This window comes from Lycorma delicatula, chromosome 1 (assembly GCF_047948215.1).
Source record: "Lycorma delicatula isolate Av1 chromosome 1, ASM4794821v1, whole genome shotgun sequence".
NCBI lineage: Eukaryota > Metazoa > Arthropoda > Insecta > Hemiptera > Fulgoridae > Lycorma > Lycorma delicatula.
Genome location: NC_134455.1, coordinates 252,526,616 through 252,551,764, shown reverse-complemented (window position 1 = coordinate 252,551,764; position 25,149 = coordinate 252,526,616). Strand labels below are relative to the sequence as shown.

The 25,149-nt window shown below is 27.8% G+C and overlaps 1 protein-coding gene across 1 annotated transcript; it reads right to left on the bottom strand.

Moving 5' to 3' along the window:
- Positions 1–1,264: 1,264 nt before the first annotated feature.
- On the bottom strand, positions 1,265–24,750 carry Osi7 (Osiris 7). The gene is made up of 3 exons (XM_075354859.1): positions 24,215–24,750; positions 9,870–10,251; positions 1,265–1,596 (listed from the first exon to the last, which is right to left on the bottom strand). The coding sequence occupies exons 1-2, from the start codon at positions 24,735–24,737 to the stop codon at positions 9,878–9,880; spliced, it is 897 nt and encodes a 298-aa protein (XP_075210974.1). The 5' UTR covers positions 24,738–24,750; the 3' UTR covers positions 1,265–1,596; positions 9,870–9,877.
- Positions 24,751–25,149: the final 399 nt, after the last annotated feature.

Genomic DNA, 25,149 nt, shown 5'->3' with positions numbered 1-25,149 from the left:
TTGTTTTACTGAGTAATATAAACATGTATTAAGGAAATAAAAATATTAGATAATATACATATTACATCATAATTTTAGAATATCTGAACTGAGAGCTGCAATTCCACATTCAGACATAATTCATTTTTATTTCTTTTCCCTTTCTTCTTTTATTTGTTTGTTATCAGCATTTTGTGTAATATAATGAAAAATGTATTTTTTAAAATAAACCATTCAATATTTTCATGTGCAGCTAATGGCATTTGTCTTTAACAGATTTAATGCAAACTATTCACACAAAAAATCCTTCAGAATTTTTGATCCACTTTTTAAGTGGCAAAAATGGTAAAATATCTAAAGTTGTAATTAAATAATTAATAATCAAAATGTAATTTCACAATAAAGAATCAAATTTTTCATTCTATTATGAAGAAACCGAAACATTAATGTAAATAAGCAAGATTAATAGGTTAATACTTACAAATCTCTGTTATATTTAGGTGCAGTCAGTGCAAATTGCTTTATAAAATAGAGGTAGAAAATCTTGACCTATTAAAGGACTTACAATCATAGAAGACAATGAAGAGACTGAAAAAAGACAGAATCATAGATTCTGCATAGATGGACAAAAGTGGTTGAGCTTTTTCTGATTCCTTTTATCGTAAGATGCTGTTATGAATATATTGTTTTCATACATATGCAGACATTTGTGCTAGTGTATATTTTATGTTTTTCAAGGCTAAATATGAAACAATGGGAAGGTGAAATTTTTCTTTAGTATCATTCTGTAAAACTATAATTTATTTAAATTAAACATTATAACTGCTCAAATAGCTATATTTGTTTTTTGTTTAAATATTATTAGTGTTAGATGTAATTTATGCTATGATACTACAGCTCTATTGAAGACAATGAAAAACTTCTTCATTAATTGAACATTAAAAATATTTAAGACATAGTGTTTTTCTTTAATACAAGTAAGGTATTTCGGAAAGGATTCAGGTCAGGTGTAGAAAAAAATCAGTTGTAATAATAAATAATTTTTATTAAAAAAGTTATAACAGGATGATACTGTCAAATCGTCAGTGAAGAACACATTGTCATTAAAAAAATGTTTTAGTATGTTTACTCTAAAAAATCTTTGGTTTGTTCTTATATATAATTGTCTCTATTAATTAGTTACTTATTGTCAATATTCTTTTAAAATAAACAAATATACATTTCGTCAGAAATATAAATTCATCTGTACATAAGTTTGCAAGTTAAAATTTCATTACTTTTAAAGTAGTCAGTTGTTTTTCATTTGTGTCCACAATTAATAGTAAATTTTCATCAGTCTAGTTTACATAAATTACTGTCAGTTCCTAAGTTCTTTAACACTTCAATCTTGTAATAGAAATAAATAATATTGACAAATACTTTAGTTGAACATTCAAATAAATAAAAAGTACATAAGTTAACATAATGTCTAAGTAAGTCAATGTGAAATGAAAACCGATGGATGGATGAATGATTTAATAAATAAATGACTGAATGAATAAATGAGTGATGAGTTTGTTCGTTGTCTTAAGTCTTCTTATTTAAAGAGCAAGTTTTTTCCTTCTGTACTGGCATACCCTGAAAAATAAATATATTTGGTCACATATAATTAATTGGTTGTAAAAACAGATTTTTAGTGTGATGCAATAAACTATAATTTTACGTTAATTTAATTGTAATTGAGGATTATTTCTTAAAGAAAGTTTTCTTACCTTTCAAAATAATTTAGTTTATTTCTCAAAAGTTTTACAATAGCAAATATTACAGTTTTGTAAAAATCTGTTCGCTTAAATAAATCTCTAAAATATGACATAGAAACCTCTATACCAGCTTTAATTTGCACATAAGTATTCTGATACTTCAATAAATAATCTAATCAACTTTTCAACTAGTGAGAAGGGTGTGCTAATTTTTGTCTTATGATAGCATAAGTCTTTCGACTTATTTTTAGCAAATAAGTTACAAATATTTATTTACACTAGAGTGATCAAAATAAATATTTAATATTTCCAAAATATAATAATATTCTTCTGCAAAAGCTGTAAATATTATAGGCTTTATATTTTTTCTGTTATTTATTTTTGTTATAATGCATATGAGTAAAATAAGTTACTAAATTTATCAAATAATTATGCGACAAATGCTTAGAGTAAAAATTCCGCGACATTGTGATAATCACACATACTTTAGTTACAATATTCCCAGATTTGAAAGAAATTTGTTTTAGCCCTATCAATAGCGTTCTACTGAAATGTATTAAACGTGTTTAAATATATTAAATCATAAATTTTAGTAAACGTTATTAAACGTAAATAAAAATTAATTTATTAATTATGTAAAATTAATCTAAATAAATAAATTAAAACAATTTATCAAAGTATTAAAAAATAAATCCGAAAATATGCTAGATGACAGTTAAAGAAAGCAGATCTTTTCTTAATGCGCAGTTGTCCAGTAAGCTGGAGACAACGCAAAATTTAAGTAGATCCTTGCTTGCGTGATGCGTCGAGTAACAAGATATACTCGTATATAGATCAAGATAATGGCTCAAATTTGCTCTAGTTTTTCAATAAACGCAAACACAGAACTACAAAATGTATTTAGAGTAGTATAAAGATTATACTACCATTTCTTATATGATATCCGATTATATTATATATAAAACATTTCTCTAAAGCTTCTCAGTTAAAATTAATTATCTTTTTCTCTACTACTCAAGAAAAAAAAATGGATTTTATTCTCTTAATATATATGTATATATTGTTTTTCTTTTCCCGTCTAGTGCTATAGCAGAGCTACAGCTTTAGAAGGGAAAGTATTGAAATCAGTTCAATTTATGCACATGCGGTTTTGAAAGGATGCTTACTTTTTGATAACCTAAAAAACTGGTTGGAAATTTTCCGGATGTTCATATGTACGTGTATATGTGTGTATACGGTGTAGGGCGGATTTTGACCAAACTTGGTCAGATTATATCTGTATATGGGGCATTGATGTCTTTAAATTGTCAAAAGGGCGAGATTGTAGAGCAAGGTCACCCTCAGTATCTCGAGATTTCGCCTAATTAAGGACTTATTTTTCTTAGGCACATTTGTTAAAAATTAAAAAATAATACTTCCAAAAATCTTATCGCAAAATCGCACCCTTAACCTAAGTAATGCTGTAGGTAAATTAGTGGCTAAGTGGGTACACTGTGTCTTTAGAACCACCTTTTACCACAAGGAGCGCTAGTGAAGCACAAACGTTCAACTGTTATAGTCGCCTACTAGTTGTGAAGTCACAAATGACCGGTAGAATTAAATAAATTAATAATATTTAGTGAAAAAAAGTATTTAAAGTGAGCGCTAGTACCGCCACACCCGCGCGAATAAAACGCGGTATGCGCGCTCGCTTTAGTTGGATCATTGAATTAAATAAACAAAAAATATTATATTTAAAAAATTAAAAATATTTTAAATTAAATTGTGTGTGTAAGCCGTACATTAGAAAAATTAGAAAAAACCGCCTGACGGGAAAGTCCTACAATTGTGTGTCAGTTTTTTTTAATATATTCCACGACACTGTTGGATGAGTGTGTATTTTTTTCAGTCTTAATACGAGTATAAAGTAAATTCCGTAGAAAACAATGTCTTACTCGTTTCACTTTCGATAAAGTAAAAGTATACACTCACTTATTTTCAACTTGTAAATATAAAAAATTGTAAATCGTATTCGTTTTCTCATTTACATATCCCAGAAATAGATAGAAAATCAAACAGTAAGAGTAGCTTCAAACAGTAATATTAAATTAATTTCATACAAAAAGTTTTAGCATAATATTAGATATAATTTTTTCTTTTCATTGGCTTTGTTAAATACGAAGAAAAATAACTATGCCGGTTCCTGGGTCTCAAAGGGAGCCTCCCCCCTTCCGGCACGACAGGTCAACGCTCCCCCCCCCCGGATAGATTTTTGTCATTCCTCTTACTAGTGTTTTGAGCATCCATAGAAAATAAATAACTAGGCTACATTACCGATACGTTTTTGAATTATATAATATTTAGACATTTCTGATTTTATATCATTAGAATTTCCAGTACATCTAAAAAGCTCAGAAACAATTTAACAGCGTTAAATTTTTCTGAGCTTTTTCCATTTTAGAAAAGAAAGTTAATTAACGATAAATGTCTTAATCTGCACTGAAATGATTTTAGAGTATAGAATAAAGGTAAACGGATCCTCTAAACCTATAAATACACAAAACCTATAAATGTATAATCTTACCAACAGTCAAAGTCAAATACAAGCAGTAATTTTCTTAAATAATCCATATGAGGAGGAATTATATACTTAAAAATAGTTATAAACAAGTGAAGATCTTAGCAAGTTCCACTTTTTTTTATTCATGTAAATCTATTTTGGTGTTTGCCTAAAAATAAGAAATATACTATCCAAAGTGTTAGAAATTTAGTTAACCTATGTTAAGAGTTATTGCCTCTTTGATTAATCAGATTTAAAATAAAAAAAAAAAAAAAAAAAACAAAAAAAAACTATTTATTAAGGCAAATAATTAATTATAGCCTTAAAAATTTGCATATTGTAATACATCACTACTTGGTTATTTATCATATCTTATCTTCATTGAAACGTAATAACAAAATATAAATTGAACAGCAATTAAACTATTTCAGTTATAATTATAATACTTCAAAATTATAGTACTCTAAGATTAAAATAAAATAATAATGCAAAGAAAATAATTAGTCTACAACATTACGCAAAAATCGATATAATATTATTAATATTCATTAGGAATCATAGTTAATTAATCATAAAATGTTTTGACTACCGTTCTTCATCCCTTTTCAAACATGCCCTTTTGTTTTACAGCACCTGTACTTTTTTTGTAGATATAATTTTATTTCCTTTAGAAAGTTAACTGGAACGCTAATAAACAACCTATTAATCAAAAACTTATGTGTAAACATTGAATTTATTTATTTTTAATGGCTAGTAAAATGCTAAGCTACACTTCTTAGCCAGATTAATATTCTATGTACAAAAAGAAATGATTTAAATAAAATATAAGTACCAATAAAACAAATAGAGCAGGTATGTGGAGTAATCCGCTCTTTGTTATAACAGCGAAAGTTTATTTAAATTATTTTAGTATTAAAATATATTTATCTTTTACCATGATTCTAGTTTCACGCCAATTTAACAAAATCACAAAAGCATTTTGGTGGCTACGTTATCAGTATAACGTCGGTTGAGTTTATATGATTAATTTTTAAAATGCTCGCACATGTATTAAATAATTATTTATAAAAATGTTTAATTTGCAGCAATTTAATCAAAAAAGTAAAAAAATAGAAACTAAACCGGTTTAACAATCAGGTTGAGAAAAAAATACATAAAATTTCCTTTCTGTCAGTTATAATATTTATTTTAAATTTTGTTCTAAACAATTAATTAGTTGCCGATCTACATGGCAGAGTGGTAGCGTCTAAGCCTTTCATCCGGAGATCTCGGGTTCGAATACCAGTCACACACGGCATTTTTAATACATTAAAAAATTCCATTTCAATACAAATCCCACGAACAAGCTTCAAGCTCATGTGGCGATATCAACAAGAGAAGAAAAATTATATTTAACGAATATTTTTAAATCATGAAAATTACCAATACCGATCAGTTTTTAAACTTAGAATCTATTAAAAGTTTTATACACATATTATACATTAATATCAAAATAGAATATTTTTTCATTTTGTTAGGATCAATCTGATTAAACTCAATTTTTCATGTTTTCTTGACAAAGAATATTTACCTGTCAGATATTCATCGTTATCACGATTTCTATTATGTTTTGTGTAATATCAACCTATTATCCAGTAGTATTACCAGGAATTAATCCAAAAGAAACTTAGAAATCTTTTCAAAAAAGTCAATAAAAACATGATTTAAAAAAAAAATATATATTACTTAGGTGAGTGTTACAATTACTTAAGAATCTTAAATTGCAAAAATAAAATAATTGTTTTTAATCTGTTGTTAGGTTCTTATCTATAAAAAAAAAATATATATTTTTATGAAAAAAAAATAGAGATTATAACTCAATTTACGTCTCAACAGTATCAAATATTAATTCGAAGAAGAAAAAAATTTCCAGAGATCTTATTATAATCATACTATTAACTTATTCAAGAAAAAAAGACAAACAAAAATATTTACAAACTTTAATGAAGTTTTGATCTTCGTTTATAATATTATCATCATGTACAAAAATAATTATTTAATTTACAGCTGTATTTAATCATTTAATGTAATGATTTAATAAATTCATTGATGTGAACTTTCATTAATTATTTGGTGTAACAGTTCTTTTAACAGCTTAGTTGACAATTTTTAAAATAAAATAATTTTTGTTTTTAATTTTTAATTTTCAGCATGTTACTAATCCGATTTTCGAATTAACACGAAAATTAAGAATTGATAAATAAATGAATAGACAATAATCGTTCATTTATACTCAAACGTTCATTAGATTGAACTATACTTTCAATCTAATCCCCAATTATCTTGTCTCAATTTATCCTCCCATCTGATTCTTAACATTCTTTTTTATAGCCCCACATTTCAAAAGTTTCTAATCTTTTTTTCTCAGGTACTCCAATCGTCCAAGTTTCACTTCCATATAAAGCTACGTTCCAAACATACTTTCAAAAAAGTTTCCCTGACGGTTTAAAGTAATTATTGATGTAAGCAAATTATATTTCTGACTGAAAGCTCGATTCACCTGAGCTATTCGGTATATATCGCTCCAGCTTCGTCCATCTTTAGTAATTCTACTTCCGAAATAACAAAACTTTCTACCTTCGTAATGTTTTCTCTTCCTATTTTTATATTCAGTGGTTTATCTACATTATTTCTACTACGTTTCATTACTTTCGTTTTGTTTTTATTTATTTTCTTGCGGTAGTTCTTGCGTAGGATTTCATCCATGCCATTCATTGCTTCTTCTAAATCTTTTTACTCTCAGTTAGAATTACTATATCATCAGGAAATCGTAGCATCTTTGTCTTTTGACCTTGCACTGTTGCTCCGGATCTGAATTACTCATTAACATCATTAACTGCTAATTATGTGTAAAAATTAAAAAGTAACGGTAATAGTGAACATCCATATGGGACTCATTTTTTTATTACGACTTCTTTCTTATGTTTTTCGATTATTACTGTTGCTGTTTGGTTCCTGTAAATATAAGCAATTGTTCTTCTATCTCTGTACTTGAACCCTATATTTTTTTAAACGCTGAACATTTTATACCAGTCTACGTTATCGAATGTCTTTTCTAGATCTATAAATGCCAAGTATGTTTGTTTGTTTTTCTTTAAACTTCCTTCTGCTATTAATTTGAGTGCTAAAATTTCTTCCCTTGTCTTTATACTTTTCCTGAAACCAAACTGGTCTTCTCCTAACAGTTCTTCCATTCTCCTTTCAATTCTTCTATACAGAATTCTAGTTCAGATTTTTGATGCATGAGTAGTTAATTAGAAGCTAATTATTCTGTATTCTTCAGATTTATTTGCTCTTGCTTTCTTTGGCATCATGACAATAACACTCTTTTCGAAGTCTGACGGAACTTCCCCTTTTTCGTAAATATTAAACACTAGTTTCTATAATCTATCTACCAATTCTTCACTTGCACTGGGCAGTAATTCTGCACAGTGCAAAATGTGGGATCTCGTCTATCCCAGAAACCTTTCTAACCCAGAACCAACTCAAAATTCTATTATTCTCTAAAATAATTATTTTTAATTAAACCGTAATCCTACTTATTAGTTAGTGTATTTTATCATTTTATTAGTAAGTTTTTAAACAATCTTTTTCTATTAATGAATCAACATATATGAAGCAGAAGTCCATAAAATATAATATTAAAGATGTTTAAATTTCGGCTACCATTTTATAAATAGTGGTTGAAAGGGGCTTCAAATCAAATCGTTAGATTTTTTTCTAAACTTTTATTTTTGATGATTTGTCGATTATACAGCAAAAATATTCTTAGCGAATAGAGGACGAGACGTTTAATTATTATCGGAAGCGTATTTTACAAAAATTTCTTTATTAAAAATTAAATAGTAAATAAGAAAACTGTTAAGGCATTTTCTTACACGTAAATTTGTATTATTTATAGATCTAATGTTAAGTACACATTAAAAATAGGATTAAATTAAACACTATTATATTAAATATAGTCTTGCGTAAATATGCTTACTGTTTGTTAATCGATTTTTTGTGTTACTCAAATTATAAAGGTAGATTAAAATTTAATCTAAAATAAAGACAACGGGGAAAAAGATAATGCAATACGGTAAGTACACATTATTTATAATTTTTTTTATGTTTAAAAATGAGATTATTAGGACCTAAAATTCACATTTTTTATAAATAAATCCTTTCACGATGAAGCAAATACTTTACACTATCAAATACTATCATATCGTATCATATCATAATAGCAAATACTATCTTACCTAAATGTATGTGTTGATTTATGCAAGTTCCAAAGCAGCAATATATATTATTACGTTATTGCCTTTGCAGAATTTAATAGTTCATATTTTTTAAAGATTTCTTTTATTTGATCTTATCTTTACTCGATAAGTACTTCTAATTATTTGGTATGGTTATTTAGCTATAATTATTTGAATAGTTTTCTGATGATATGCAATTCTTCGTTCTATTTTTCTGCGTAAAAAATTACTTTTCTACGAACTTAATAATATAGGAAAAAAATTACTTTGCCGGATTTTATAGTTATTTATTTTTACATATGTGTACATACTTCATTTTTTGAAATAAATAAGAAAGTTATAATTTTAGTCAGGCTTGTAATTAAAAAAATATTTTCTTTTTTTTATACAGACTCATTACAAGCCCAGTACGTGCTAGTTCATAAAATAACAAAACGCTTTATACAATTTGTACATAACTGTCTTTTCTTTTTTATTGTATGTTATTAGCATACTTTTTGCAGTTTAAAGTAAAATGTATTTTAATATATTTAAGTAATTACGAATATAAACAGAAACGACAAAAGCAAATTATGTCTTATCATACAGTATTGTATGGCCTATATCTATGTATGTATTTAGCGTCTGTTCGTAAATTATAATAGTTTGTTCATAATTTATTAATCATTAAATTCTAATGGCTCTTTTCTTATTATTAACTAATTAACAGTTATTTCTATTATGATTTAACACTTCGCCGACCTCCGTGAGTAGTGTATTTCTCTTTTCATTTGGAAGGTTCTGGATTCGAATCCAGAACCTTCCTAGACTATATAGAACCTTCCTAGACTCTATAACCAGACTTATTAAGTGGGAATAAGTCTACAGGTTTAGCATTAATAAATGAATAATTGTAAGCTTCTGGTATGGATGAAAAGAAACATAACATTTGACGAGGATAGGTAAAATAAACCCCTCACATATTTTCTAAACTTTTATTTTGCTAACTTAAAAAAAAATTGTTAATTTATGAAATGGGTACTTATCATTTCTATTATTGATAAACTACCACTGTATTTATTAGATTGGATTATATTATATTTAATATTAACTACTTACCGTGTTACGAGATATTATTTCGATTACAATTTACTCTCCTCATGTCTTATTTGAAGATTTACCGAATAACTTTGAAAGCTTCAAGTCCAAAATTATGGTAATTTAAAATATTAAAAATCCTACTAAAAGATATTTTTGTGTAAATTTAGTAGTATACTGTAACATTTCCTTATAGACTAAAACTAGATCGGTGATTAAAGTATTCTCTGGTAATATTTTTCAGCTATTACTTACTTTTATTGTCATTGTTTTTCAGCCTGTGGTGCGTAAGCTTTGTACGCAAGTTCATGAGGATCAACACTACGGCCCCATCCACCGTGTCCACCTCCGTAGCTACCTCCTACATCACCACCGCCGGAGCTAAATGAATCGTGACCGTGGTGCTCGTGACTGCTGGTATGATGCGGATGGCTTACGATTTCGTACGTTACAGTCTTCTGTTGGCTAAGTAACTTCTTCAGACCGATGATTGAGGCCAACAACAGCGCAATCTTACCGATAAGCAATGCTTTTCCAGCAAGCAGGGCAATTGCTCCTAATGCTAGTGGAAGAAGGGCTGCAGCCTTCATCTTCAGCATAAGAAGAAGTGGAAGTAAGACTTTTCCTCCTTTTTTGACTGTAAACAAAGAAATGAATTTGAAAAATTAAAGAATGAAAATAAATGTTGAACTTCTAATTAAAAATTTACAGAAGTGTGTAGAAAACGTCGTGTGTAATTTATTGCTTAACATTAGTAAGTTTTACTCGGATAAAAATTAATCAGTATTTTATAATCATAGTATGAATTTACTTATTATTTTAAATATTTAATTTATATTCTTTTACACTTAGAGAAAATTATTTAGGTTAACAAACTTATCTTAGTAAACCTAATAATTGCAAAAAAAAAAAACTTATTTTCATGGTCTTATAATTATATTATTATGGTTTTGTGAAACTGCTATTTCATGACTTGATATAATAAAACCATAAGTTATTTTATGTATGTTTTGTGTTTCCTTTTTTTAGACAGTAAAAAAAAATTTGTATAATTTTACTGTTAACGGATTATCATTTTAACTAACTTTCTGTTTTATTAATATGATTTTGTAAAATCTATTTTATTTTTATTTTTTTACTAGAAAATTATGATTAGTGTCAACGATTAGATTTTAATAAATAATCACTTTTTAAAAGAAAGATTGTATAAAAAAAATTTTCTTCCCTTTCAGCCAATTTTTTAATTCTACAACGTTTATTGACAATCTTATAAGAAGAAATAGATATCTTTAAAACAGCATTTCAATTTGTAATCCTAATAATTTATTTTTCTTGAGAAGTTGTGAACTTTAGACTATAAACAGTGAAAGTAATAGACGTAAAAAAACGTAAAACTCTTTATGATAGTTGGCCTTTGTCATTCGTTGTATCATTAGTTGTATCAGTTTTTGTATTTTTACATTAGAGAAGAATATTAAACATAATTATATTGTAGAAACCAGTATATTTATGTTCTTAAATTTATAATTACCCTGCTATATTTGTGGACCGTTTACCAATTTTTCTCCACAGACCATATGTATATATTTTATACACGCATTAAAACTGGACTTAAATTGATTAAAATGTAATTTTAAGTACATCAAACTACTTAACTTACATCAATATTGCTTGTTTTTGAAAAAAATTTTCTTGGGCCCAGGGTAAATTTTTTAAGATTATGAGCTCGTCTGGTGAACTGGGTCTCATTTGTATAATATGTATACACATGGCCCACATAAAAGTCTTACTGTGTATAATAACTATACACAAGGCGCTGAAAGTGTTAAAACAACTACAAAAATTAAACGATTTTACCTTTTTGGGCGAGTAACTAACTATAGCTTATTTAAGGTTTCATTAATCGATTTCATGAAGAATTACAGAAAAGATATCTGAAGTCGTTTAGACACAAATCGTTTAAACTTTCCTACAATAAGAACTCTTACATCAGGAGTACAGAGGCTAATGCTTTATCAATCGTCTGTTAAATATGAATAATTACAAATCGATTTTATATTTTAAATAATCTATTTTTGTTAAAACTTAAGATTTATGGAGATAAAAGATCGTCCAAACTGATGACTGATACATTCTCTAGAAAATAATTAATTAAGATGCAGCAATTTTGAAAACCGGATTCCTGAGAGTTCAGTTGACCTGCTGATCTTGAATTTCAGTAGGACGAACATGAACCTGTACCCAACTGGGTCGTCCACCTAGCAGAGTGTGTAGAATTCTGCTAGTTGAGCTATCACGTTCGCCGCGGGTCATCGTACATCGTTCTCGTAACACCCAGAACCTTCCTTCCTATACTAAGAAATTCTTATTCGACCCATTATTTTATCTTATGAACAAGTCTGAACACATATTTAATTTTATGTCCTGAATAAAGCGTAAAATTTTACACTTTGAATTAACGAGAATAATTATGAAACATTAAAAAATATATTATGTACCTGACGGCAGTTTTGTTAATCGTTTTTATATTGGGAAAACAGTCAGGGTAAATAAAAATTCTAAGATTAAAAGGTCCAGATTTATTCTTAATTCTGTAATTAATAAGTTAAGCAATTTATTAATTTTAAAACTAACTTATTTTATTGGTATTAAATAATTATTGTTTTCAAGAGTTTCACTATTATGAAAGGTCACAAAAGCTGTTCAAAACGTTACAATGTAACTAAAACAGATTATTTAAAGTAAATAATTCGGTTCTGAAAATTAATGTATTTGTATAATCTTCATCGTAGACCTTAATGAAATTATGGGTATAGTAACATCGTCATCGATACATAATTTTCGTTAGAGAATATTGAAGTCATATTTTAACACTTGAGTGTAATCGTAGCTAATGCTTCGAATAAAAATTATAATACTACTGCGATAAACATAGACATAAAAGGATTAGTGAAGAAATTATTTAAGAGCCACTAACTTTTTTTTGACATAATATTAATCTTAGGTTTTGGAAAGCTCCACGAAACAGAGAGGTCTACAAAGAGCTGAAAGAGAGATTAAAAGGTTTTTTCTAACTTAAAAAAACTATTGACTTTTTCAGAAGATATTTAATAATTACTTTAAAATATTTTTCACACTTCGCTGAAGTTTGGTCCTTTTTTTATTTTGTTAAGACAAAAAAAATAACGATATTTATAGAATTTGTTTAATTTTACTTTAATAATGAACTTTACATTTTTCCTCTCAGTTAACAACTACCTAATAAAAATAATATAATTTCCCTTGAAATCTTTTAATAAATTATGTCAATGTAATATAGTTCTTTTTTCTTTTCCGTTTCTTTAGAACTGACAAAATGTCATCGATCTATGGACGAAATATGCAACAGTTCAATAATTTCTTAAGATAATGAATATATGAAATGCGTTTGTTTGTTTGTGTCCGTGAGTATACATTTCAAGTAAAAGATGAGTTGATAATTGTAAATAATGCAAATAAGTTGTATGAAATATCATTTATATAATAAAAATACACTTTATATATAAAGTATAAATTTGAAAAAAAAATTATGATTTGAATAGAAGAAATCATTGATTTTTAGCATGTTTTTTCTGTAAATCATTCAGAATTCAGTTAATTGTAAAAATCATCAAAAAAAGGATCCTTTCAAGTGGAGGTCAAGAATGAAAAAACATAATAAAGTATCTTCTTAATCTTAAGGATTAAATACAAAACTGTCAAATAAAAAAGTTATTAGCCTTTAAACATTTTTGAATTCAAAACTTGCTCTGTTTAATTACAAAAATTTATTAAATTAAAAATAAATAATCCCTAATTTACGATGTAAAAATTCGTTTTCATGTAAAAAAGTTTTGGAATATAAAAAATAATGCAGTTTTGGATGTAAAACTTTTAAAACATCTATCGGCGTTTAGCATTTGTAAAAACTAGTTCGATATTAAGATATATTTTTGGATGTTATACATAGTATTACATGGTTTAATGATTTATAAAATTAAAAATGTGATTCTTACATTTAAAAATGTAAATGCAAAAAGTAATTTTGTCAGAATTAACGATAGTTTTCTTTTAAATTTGTATCTAATGCGTTATACGGATTCTTAAACTGCGATTCTTTAGTGATATTAAATTAATCAAACGATTAATTTCGATCGCCTGTAATGTTATTCTGATTAAAAAAAGAAGTACATATAATATTACCTACAAATATTATTTATTATTAATTAAATTACCAGCTGGTATAATAAGATTTTACTTATACTACATAATTAAATTTTAGTTCTTCAATTTAAAAACAATTAAACATTGATTACATCTTTCTTAATCTCGGAAAATATTGTAACAAGCCAGGCATAATGGACCTGAGTAACGGATTCCTACCGATTAAAAAGAAAGTAGTAGAAAATATAATAATGGGAGTAATCCAGAAAGGGGTTATAAGAAACCTTTTTAGTAAAGGTAACAGGTTATTTTTTACAATCGTCCTTTTCAATACTGACCGCTGACTCACCTAAACAAATGTTCCGTGAAAATAGTTGCCGGACTGAGGTTTAGAATTTCATGAGAAAATGTGAGGGCGGAGATCATTCTCACACTTCAAGTGGGATCCGGTCCGGCAGGAAAAGAGGATAGGAGTATAAATACTCTGGGGAAGACCAGTTGAAATTAGTTCTCCGAGATATCATTCTGCGAGGAGAGTCTACGAAATGAAGTCTGCGAGAGAGTGCTACGATAGGGTTCTAACCGAGAAGTTTTTATGCGAGTTTGAAGCGAGAGTATTCTGCGAGGAGGTCAGTGAAGGAGCGAATTTTTAGTGCAGGATCGGCGCAATTAAGGTGACTTTACGAGTAATCCCAGTACACGAAAACAAGAAATAGTTCGGTGAGTTATTGTTTGACTATACGTGAAAGAGATAATATACTAAATTTTATTCATAAATTGTTAGGGTAGTTTTATATATGAATAGTAAAGATATTTGCAGTAAAGAACTTTATACTTGTCTTATCTATTGTATTATTGCTGTTAATTCAATACTAATGGTTAAAAGTGTTAGGTCTAGTGGGCATGCTAATGTCTTTTGTCAATGGGACTGAATTCTGCTTTTCATTATTTATCTACCTGTGAATAAATCCTGATGATTACTTTAAATTCTGTTTTGTATGTAATCACTGTTTATTATTATTATGATTAGTGTTATTATTGTTGTGGTTGTGATTACTATGATGATTATTATGATGTCATTATTGTTATTATCCTGATTATTATAGTGAGTTGTGTTTTATTGTCTTTATTATTCTTACTTTCATGTTATTATTGATTTGTCTTATTTTATTTATTTTCTTAAACTGATAAATTGTAATTATATAAAAATGTTCACTTGTCAGTCTCTCAATATTCTGATCGAACCGCGAACAGTCGACAATGTGATTCTAATTTTATGGAATAACACCTTTTTTTCGTTTTTACTATAGCTTCTTATTTTAAATTTTGCGTGTATATTTATTAAAATTCTGATGATCTATTTTAAACCGCATAAATAAATATATTTCAATTAGACATTACCTACGTATATAAATATCTTTTTATATTTTCTAGAAATCAACATTTTAAAATTACTCTACTGTAGGAAAATTAAAACGAAATGCTGATAAAACGAGTTTCGAAAACTGGTATAGATAGCAGAAATAAAACTTTAACATGGCAAGTTCGAGTAAAATTTTAATTTTCTCTAAGATACATCTTGCGATAAAGAAATGGTTTCCTTGAAATTACCGGTATTTTAGTTAATAAAGTAGGTAATCTCAGTTGTATTTTACGTAAGGTACGTATATATGTGTGCTTTGGAAGTCGTTTACTAGTTGTTTTAATCGATAAACCACATTCCTGGCTGTTAGTAGAAAATGAAAAGACGTGTAAAGGTAATTGGAATGCTTATGACAACCGGAAGAGGATAGTCCAGCCCGGATACTTACACAGGATAGTTTTTATTAGGGCAGTGGGTTAATGTCATGTCGGGTTACAAATACAGCTCATAATAGTTTAGTTAGTTATCGAACAATGAGGTTATTTCATATGTATTGTGATATTACATGCACGGTAGTATACGATTACGGCTTACTATTATGATAACGCTCGTACACAGATCTCATCAACATTTTGTCATGCTAATGCATGTATATACAATATCTCATCATCAAATCTCATATTCCGGAACGAATGCGATTCAAGTGCTCTCTCTCTCTCTCATTGAATTAAATTTATAACAAAACAACTCATGCATGATGGTAAAAAAACTTTTAAAATAATCCTACATAACCGTTTGACGAGAAATGATAGTTGTTAACGAATAATTTTTTAAATTATTTCACGAAGTTAAAATTTATTCGTGTTGTTACATTCACATTTATTACCAAATTTTATGCTTTTATTAAGTGTAAAAAATAAAATTTAATTGCGTCAGAAGTTTGAACAATTTCTTCATAAATTTTAAGAAATTTTAAGAATTCAATTTGATGATATTGTTGACTTTAGATCAATTAAATTTAATTCCATTTCTTCTACTTGAAACGAGACAAAAATGTTTTATATCTACCGGTACTACGAGTACGTTATTAAATTGTTTCAACTGTTAAAAATTATATTATTAGCGTGTTTATTATAAAAATTTTCCATAATTGATAAAGATTGTTTTTCACAAACTTGTGTCAAGCTTCAATAAGAGAGGTTGTAGAATCCTGCAACAAACGAAACCTAGTTACTTGTTTGTTAAAAAAAATGAAATATTATGTAAATATAAATTTCATTTTAAAGTAAAACTGGTTAGTCCGAAACAGATGTAATATTCAAACTTTGTTTTCCAAAATTTATTTCTACCAGTTGTAAAAAATACTATACAGTCTATAAACAGTCGATATAGTCTTTTTGGAATATTCAAGAAATTTGGAAAAATTAAATAATTAAAAATCAAAACAAAATTTAAGTTTTTCGATAAAAAAAATCTAATAAATTGTTTAAAAATTCGTTAGATTTTTTTTAATTTCACTAAAGTACAATGGAATTCAGTAGAGATATTCTGAAGAAATTCTTCGGAAAATTCAGATATTGAAGAAAACATGAACTTCTGAAAAATCTGAGAATGTCAAGCTTTCACATTAAAATAATTTGTTATTGCAACAGATGCCAACGTTATGGATAAACGGGTAAAGCATGATGTATCAGCGCACGATTATTTACTACGTATCACACAAGTAACTTTTTTATGCGCTTGTATGCAGTCGTAATCCAGATTTTATCAAGGTAAAATGATCATGCCCATAAAAGGAATAAAAATATTATCAAACGGTTAGATTTTAATTACTACGGTTAGTAAAACTGCAGACGAATAAAAAATTAATAAACGAGAAAACATAGGAAACAACTGTTATTATAGATGACTGTACTCTTTAAGCTTATTCTATTTCTACGTCGATGAGTTGCACATATATTTTATCCAGTTATCATATGTTTACATTTATTAAATTTTTAATTAAAAAAAAAGTAGATTACTAATTAATTTTATTGACGTAAAATGTAGAAATAACTTGGAATTCAAATCAGTTATTTCTTCATTAGTAATGTTTTATTGTTGAAATTAAAATAAAATATAAAATTAAATGTTCTAATTCAATTGCAAGTTCCGTTGTATGATGCCGAATGATAACCCAAATTATTGAGATAATTGGAGCTGCAACCGGTGTTGTCGTGAGTTAAGTTCGTGTGGACCTTTCCCCAATAAACTAAACTAATAAAGCAAACCGACCGCACAAATGCGCTCGTTAAAACGTTAGACACTTTCCACTTCGTGGCTTCAACGAACCAGAAACCCTCGTGCCAATAATTCAATTGGTAAACAATTTTTATGCTTCAATGGGACAAATAACTCGTTACAGAACTTATCGACAACTATGATATTTACTTTTTTCACGAGTAATAGTTCAAATTATTTTAGTTTAATTTTATAATTTTTAACAAAAGAAACCAAATTCCTACACTCCTAAATCGGTTTAAAATTCTTCAAGGATAATTAAAAAAAATAATTTCACTATCTTAAAGAAAAAATAGAAAAAATAAAACTCACACAAACACGTTTTTAAAGAGAAAATCTAATTAAATTAATTTTGTTTTTTAATAAATATAAAGTAATTATTTTAGGTTTGCTAACCAACGAGCAACCCAAATTAACAATTACAAATCATAGTTATTAATTTTTTATGTACTAAAGATTATTTTGAAGATATAATTACACTAACTACCTGCATAATACTGTTTTAGAACGACACAATTAGTATAAAAAAGTGTGTTTCCCTGGTTGTCCCGAATCTATTTCTTGATTTTATTTTCACAAATTATTCATTCATATTATTCTAATTTTGATTTTTCGTTTAGTAAGATTTGTCATATTTGACTTACATTAATTAATGACTAAAATCTTCAGTATATCTAACAACATTTTAAAGCATAAAAATATGTCAGAAACTGCATATAATAAGTTTATAATGCGTTTCTATAATAATGTAAGAAGCAGATTTGATTCCGGTTCATTACATAAATCCATTAATATACGTTAAATTTCAGTAAGTTAGTTTAAAATGTTTTAAAATTAAAGGAAAATGGATAACTCGGCTAGAATCTGGTTAAAAACGCTTGTAAATTATTATTGTAAGAAATGTGAAAGTTTTCATCCAAATCTTTTGGTATGGCATACACTTCGTAAATCAATTCCTTTAATTATTATAACGAAAAAAAGGTTTTTTCGTCTTGTCCTTATTCTGTCTTCCTTACAGTCCATTTTTGTAAAACGTGATAGTTGTGCGCAATATGAAAACAGCTAATTATATATTTTTTTGTAACCTTAATGTACTTCACTTCTGATATTTTTTCGGAAAACCGATATAATTATTTCAGTTAATCTTCCTTTGCAAGGCTAAGTGAACTATCAATATAACTTATGCAGATTGCTATCTATTATCTATAAGTTACGTTTAAGATAAGTAATTTAATTATGAAAGTATGTCATATATGTATAAGGCGTTACAAAGCGACTACGTGATTGACTCTCCAGTAAATTGATATAAGTGAACTACTGAAAACAGTTGAACGTGGACCAAGAAAACATTTTTACCACGCATATCTCTGTACGTGGTTCTGGAATGATGACAATTTCGCTCGGTTCAGATAATCTAAGAGACAGGCACGAATTAGATATAGTTTCATATTTGAATATAAATAAATAAATAAATGGCAACTTTTCCATACAGAATTATCCACGTCAGTTCGTTGTTTAATATAAATTTTAACCTGAAAAAAACACCATGAATCAATATAAGAAACATGTAAAAATTGTTTGTACCAAATGTAGCAAATACTGAAGAGTATAGAAGTATAATTATTGATCCAAAATGTAGATTTCTAATTCTTTTCACTTTTGAATTATTTTTTTATTAATGCAACAATTATCTGATATAATAACGATGAATTTCAGTAAAGTTACAATAATCATTAAATTTAATTATATACACAAAATTATTTTACGAAGTAAGTTAATAAATATTATAAACGTGCAATCAGTTTACTGAGTAAATGTATACCAGTATACCCATAAACCGGAAAAAGTAAGAAGATTTAAAAAAAAGTGAGACATATTTAAAAAAATATATATATTTTTTTTAGGGAAAGTAGGATTAGAAAATCGTTTACCTTCTTTCCAGGATAAAACCTTTTTTATTCTTTGTAATATAAATTTTATACGACTAGCTGCACTATTTGTTACAACCAAATAAGGATTTACTGTTTCTAAAACAGAATTTTGCCATCTTTAACGAATATATTCATATCACTTATTACGTATTCCAAGTACTGTTTGAATTTTATTAATTTTTATTATTTTCTGTGTAAAAAATTAATAGTGTATTTGTTTTTTACGGTTGCTGTTCCTCATTTTATTTTCAATATTTTTTTTTTCTTTATTCAGATTAATGTAATTATTTAAATTTCTTTTTCAAGAAGAAATAAAATATATATTCAAGAAGATAATGAAAGATAAAACGAAATGAATATCAGTCCATTGGAAATAAATGATATAACGATCTTAAAAATACAAATAAATCATTTGTAGAAATCTGCATAAAAGTAAACCTTTCTACAATTGCATGAAATGATCATTTCCTGAGTTGTTTGAAATCTTTATTGGTGTGCAAATACCGAATAAAATTGGGTACGATTAGCTTATTAATAAAAACATTTGCTAAATTTTGTTATTTGTTATTGTTATTCCCATATCTTTCAATATGGGAACTAGCAAAATTTAATAGGCTGATAGTGTTATGATCTTTGGCAAGAATGGTAACTAGGATATACACAAAAGAAAAATAAATTATCTTTAGTTGAGAAGATAGCAAACCAGGCAAAAAAGAAACAATCTTTCTTAACTTTGAATGCGAACACAATTATTTTAACATATGAACGAGCTAAAAAATGTTTGATTTCATAATTATCAATATATAAATAAAAGATGAATTTTTACGTACTTATAAATAAGTACTTAGTTTTACGTACTTATAAATAAGTACGTAAAAATTACTAAATATATGTAAGAAGTTGAATGTATCTAAATAAATAGCAATAAAACCAATGAAACGTTTTGCGCAGTTCTGCGCCGAGTTTTCGTTTCCGACGACCTCAAAATTTCGCAGTCAGAAACGCACTGATACAGAGCGTTTCTGATTGTAGTGAGTACAACACAATAAATACATTCGATTATCAGTAGAAACTACACACAAGCATCAAATTTTGACTCAGTCACTACTGTTACTAACTGCATTAGCACCAATGAAAAATACACCACAGAAAAAAACCAATCTTCATAAAATTTTTACTTGTACAACTTCAAATACGATTACAGCATATCTAAATTTAAATGAAATTGATCTAATTATTTTGGAGATTATTGAGCCACAAAACTTTATATATAGGCCTCGATGTATATATATATATATATATATTTATATATCGAGGCCTATGTATGAAACTTTACAGACATTTTAACGAAAATTTTTAAAAAATGTTTCGTGAAAATTTCATCCTTCTAGGGTTTATTGAAACAAGATGGCAGCTTTCAGATAAAAACATCAACTTCAGATAAACCACATTTTTAAATGTGGTTTCAATTTTTGTTCAAATTGAATAAAACAAGTTAATAATTAGTCATTATGACTAATTATCTAACTGATTTTTCTTCGTAACGTACAAGGAAGTATTGTAATCGCGAAAAATTTCGGTTTTCAGATTTCAATGGAAATATCCATTTTGACCATTCCTAAATCCATTTTGACTAGTTTTGGCTTGATGTCTGTACGTACGTATATACGTATCTCACATAACTCAAAAACGGTTAGTCGTAGAAGGTTGATATTTTGGATTTAGGACTGTTGTAACATCTAGTTGTGTACTTGCCCTTTTGAATGAAATCGACTGAATCAAAAGTGTCCAAAAAAGCCCAAAATCCAAACAAATTTTAGGCTTTTTTGGATTTTAATAAGTCATCACTGAGAGCTTTTCAACGATATATCATAAGTTGTATTTATTTTCATTGGTTCCAGAGTTATAACCAAATAAAAATATAATTAATGAAATATATTTGGATCGTAGGAGAAGGCTCGGTTCGAATCGACTTCATCTCTTTTTTTTATTTTTTACTTTTTTTATTTAAATATATTGATTTATTAATAATTATTTACCCCTTATTGTAAAAAAAATTACGATGAATAATAAGTTCAATAATAACAACAAGAATGAAGTATCAGAAGTTATTAATGAAATAAAATTTTATGTTCTTTTCATTCAAAAAAAAAAAAATGTGTATATGTAATTTAATAGGCAAGGAAGTCATGTGCTATCCAGATCAGATTTTTAATTATTCTAGTTCTAATTATCATCTGTTTTTAATCATTTTTACTAGCTATTTTGTAATGTGGTATCTGAAATTGAAGTTTTTATTTGAAAGCCGCCATTTTGTTTTTATAAATCCTAGAAGGATGAAATTTTCAAACATTTTTTAGAACCTTTGTTAAAAGGTCTGTAAAGTTTCAAGAGAATTGGTAGGGAATTGGAAGAGTGAATCTAAATCAAAAAATCAAAAGCATATACCTCTTTGTGAGATATGTGGTGGATACACACACACACACACACACACATATATATATATAGGAAACCCACATTATAAGTGATTGGTATATTCGTACGTCTCATACCTCAAAACGTAAAGATTTTCCTCCTATCCAGCACTCCCACCACAACACCGAAAATAATATTGTACTTTTCTTCGAAAAATCGGTAAAAAGTAAACCACAGTATTAGCTCTGTTTAAGGCACAAAAATGTCGTTTTTTACGAATAGTATACAGCATGAAACTTTAAGGTCATGAATTTTAATACTTTATACTGAGCGATGTTTTTACTATTTCAGGATACAACTTTATACGTGTTAAACGAGATTTCACATTGCATTTACATGCTAAAAGATTTCACATTGTAGTTATTCAAGAATAAATGTATTTCAAGAAAGTCATTGTAAACTATGTTTTGTTGTAGTTGTACACGTACGTTATTGTGCAGATTATCATTTATTAATTTCATTACAATTACGTAGTATGTGGTAATACACAGTCATATAAAAAATTCATAAATTTAATAATACAATTCGAATTTGCATTATGAATATTGATGTTAAATCTTTTCAGAATGTTCTTTTTAAGTTCAAAATAATTTCCTTCAAGTTCAAAAATAGTTTGGATATAAAACAATTTGTATAAAAATATTTTATGATTGAGAAACGAATTTATCTTAACCAGTTTACCAAAACTCCATTCATATATCGGCTTTTATTTAGTATTCACTTTGACTTTTATTACATCTCAAAATTTCCAGGCAGACATGATTTTAAATTCCATAAAAATATTATTTTATGTTATGTTATTTTCATAAGTTAGTATCGTATTAGTGTAATATTTTCAACATAAAATTGGTCTATAAGGCACTACTAAATGAAATTTTTATTTTTGCAAACCTCCTGAAGTTAGATTACTTTAACAAATGATTATACATCTATAAAAAATGTGATAAATTAGCTAAAAGCAAAATGTGCTTTTTGCCTTAAACCTAAGATTATACTTCAACTACTACTATGAACAGCAGTCAAGGAAAAACTGTCTTTAAAGATTACTTTTACTTGTTTAGATTTAAATTTAAATTAACTGTAAAAAATACTGCTCTTGGAATTATAATTACACCAGACACAGTGCGGGACAATTTTTAATTAATTTTCCCAGTTTTATAGATCTCAACGACCTGTGGTTGTTCAGAAATGATTGTTTCATACAACAAGTTATACTTTAATTATCAACATCGTCAAGTAATTTGTTACCTTCATAATAATTCAGCGGTTTTTTATTATGACTAATGTAGACCCCCCCCCCCAAAGATTAGTAAACTAAATTTCTGTAAATATACCAAAACAGTGAGCATTAGTAAAGCCTACTGTTACAGTTTGAATTTAATTTTTCGTTAGCTTACTGTTTGCTGAAAGTATATATATATATATATATATATATATTTAGGTGAATATATTGGTATTTTAGCAATTGCCTTAAGCCTAAAATTATTCTTTAAATATGTACAGGATTCCAGAAAACTGTCTCGAAAGATTACTTTCACTTGTTCAGATTTAAAATTAAACTAAATTCTAAGTGAAAGTATATGTATATATTAGAAAAACTAAAACAACATTACAGTAAATTATTAATACATCTTTCTTAAGTTGAATTTTGAAATATCGAATGAAAAATATTTGTGATTGATATAAAAAGACTCTAATTTAAAATAACTGTGATAGATACGATGAATATCGAATGCGTCTTTGCGTACTTATGTGCATATGTATGTTCATACTCCACGTAAGTACACTTACATACACAAATATAATTCGGTTTTTAATTAGAAACATTACTCTATTTATCAAGTATAAATGATTGTATATTTAAACTGAACACATAAATTCTCATGCACAATAATACAACACGTGTCTTGTGCATGATATTAATTGTATTTTGAAACTGCATTGTAACTATTAGAATTATGATTTTATAAAATATAAAATTCGATTTTTAATTTACTAATGCAAATCAAATGAATATTATGATTGACTGAAAGATATTCGTAAATTAATTAGCGTTCTATTGAACGTATGCATTACTGTAGTAAATAACAACCTACCTGATTAACCAAGTGTTGATCGAGGTTAACTAAATATTTTATTTTATTTTTTTATCTCACGATGCTTTTAAAAAGTTGGTTCGATAGATATTTCACTGTTTGTTAGTTCAGGTATAATAATTCAGTTGGGTTTTTATAATTTTAAAATTGTTTGCTAGTAATTTATTATTTTTATTGTTTATACATTTATATATGAGAATAAATAATAAAAAATTAATACGGATGGTGAGTAATTTTAAAAAATTCGTGTTACAATCTTGTCGAAAAACTTACTTTTTTTTCTTCCGGCTTCTTCACCCTCATCTTCTTCATCCATGCCCCCTAAAACGCTGTAAGTAAACGAGCGCCCGGCATTTGATACGGCATTTAGAACATCACTTCCCCTCAAGTCGATTTTGACGGAGTGTGTCTGAAAAAATCGTTCCAGCCTACTCGCTACCATAGTTTCCACATCCTGTTGGCTGTCATCTGCACTGAGTGCACGCGGAGCTCCGTCACCTACAGGAGTGGCAGCACCTGGATTTCTGACGACAGTGACACCTTCCGTTATACTAAAACTATCTTTGTTAAGCATTTTGTCTACGAAAGTAAATAATTTGTACTTGACGCATGATACCGAGCCTTTGTTGAGGCAGTCACTGTAAATGCTGTCCATTAAGTCCACTCCGGTCTGAATTGAATTACGAGAAACGGTTGCCGGCTGCTGGGGTCCGTTAGGATCCAAAGCTGCGGCGGGAAGCGCGAGGCTTCCCCGACCGAGCACTATCAAAAATAAACCCCACAATATAGCTGCCATATCCTGAACGGGACGTGATCGTCAAAATAGTCCTTGAACTTCGAAGCAGGGTTCCTTTATAAGCCCCCCTCTCCCTCCTACAGGACTGGACTGCACCCCTCCTATCGTCGGATCTGGTTTGCGCGCTGCTCGTTTCATAGCAGCAGAGGCAACGTTAACCCCAATATATTCCTTCCAAGGCGTGTAGCTGGCTGTCATATCAGGGTCACAGTCCTTCCCCACTACTGTTTACGCGTACCTCACACGTTCTACACACATACGCAAATGCGCTTGTCCACGACCACTCACGATAAATTTCGTTGTCAATGAAATGTTGAACAGTTTTACTACAGTGCACCTTGCACAATTCATTCATCACTTTACCAAGCAAATCTTTATTATTAAATCCTGCGTTTTTTAAAAATAAATAATA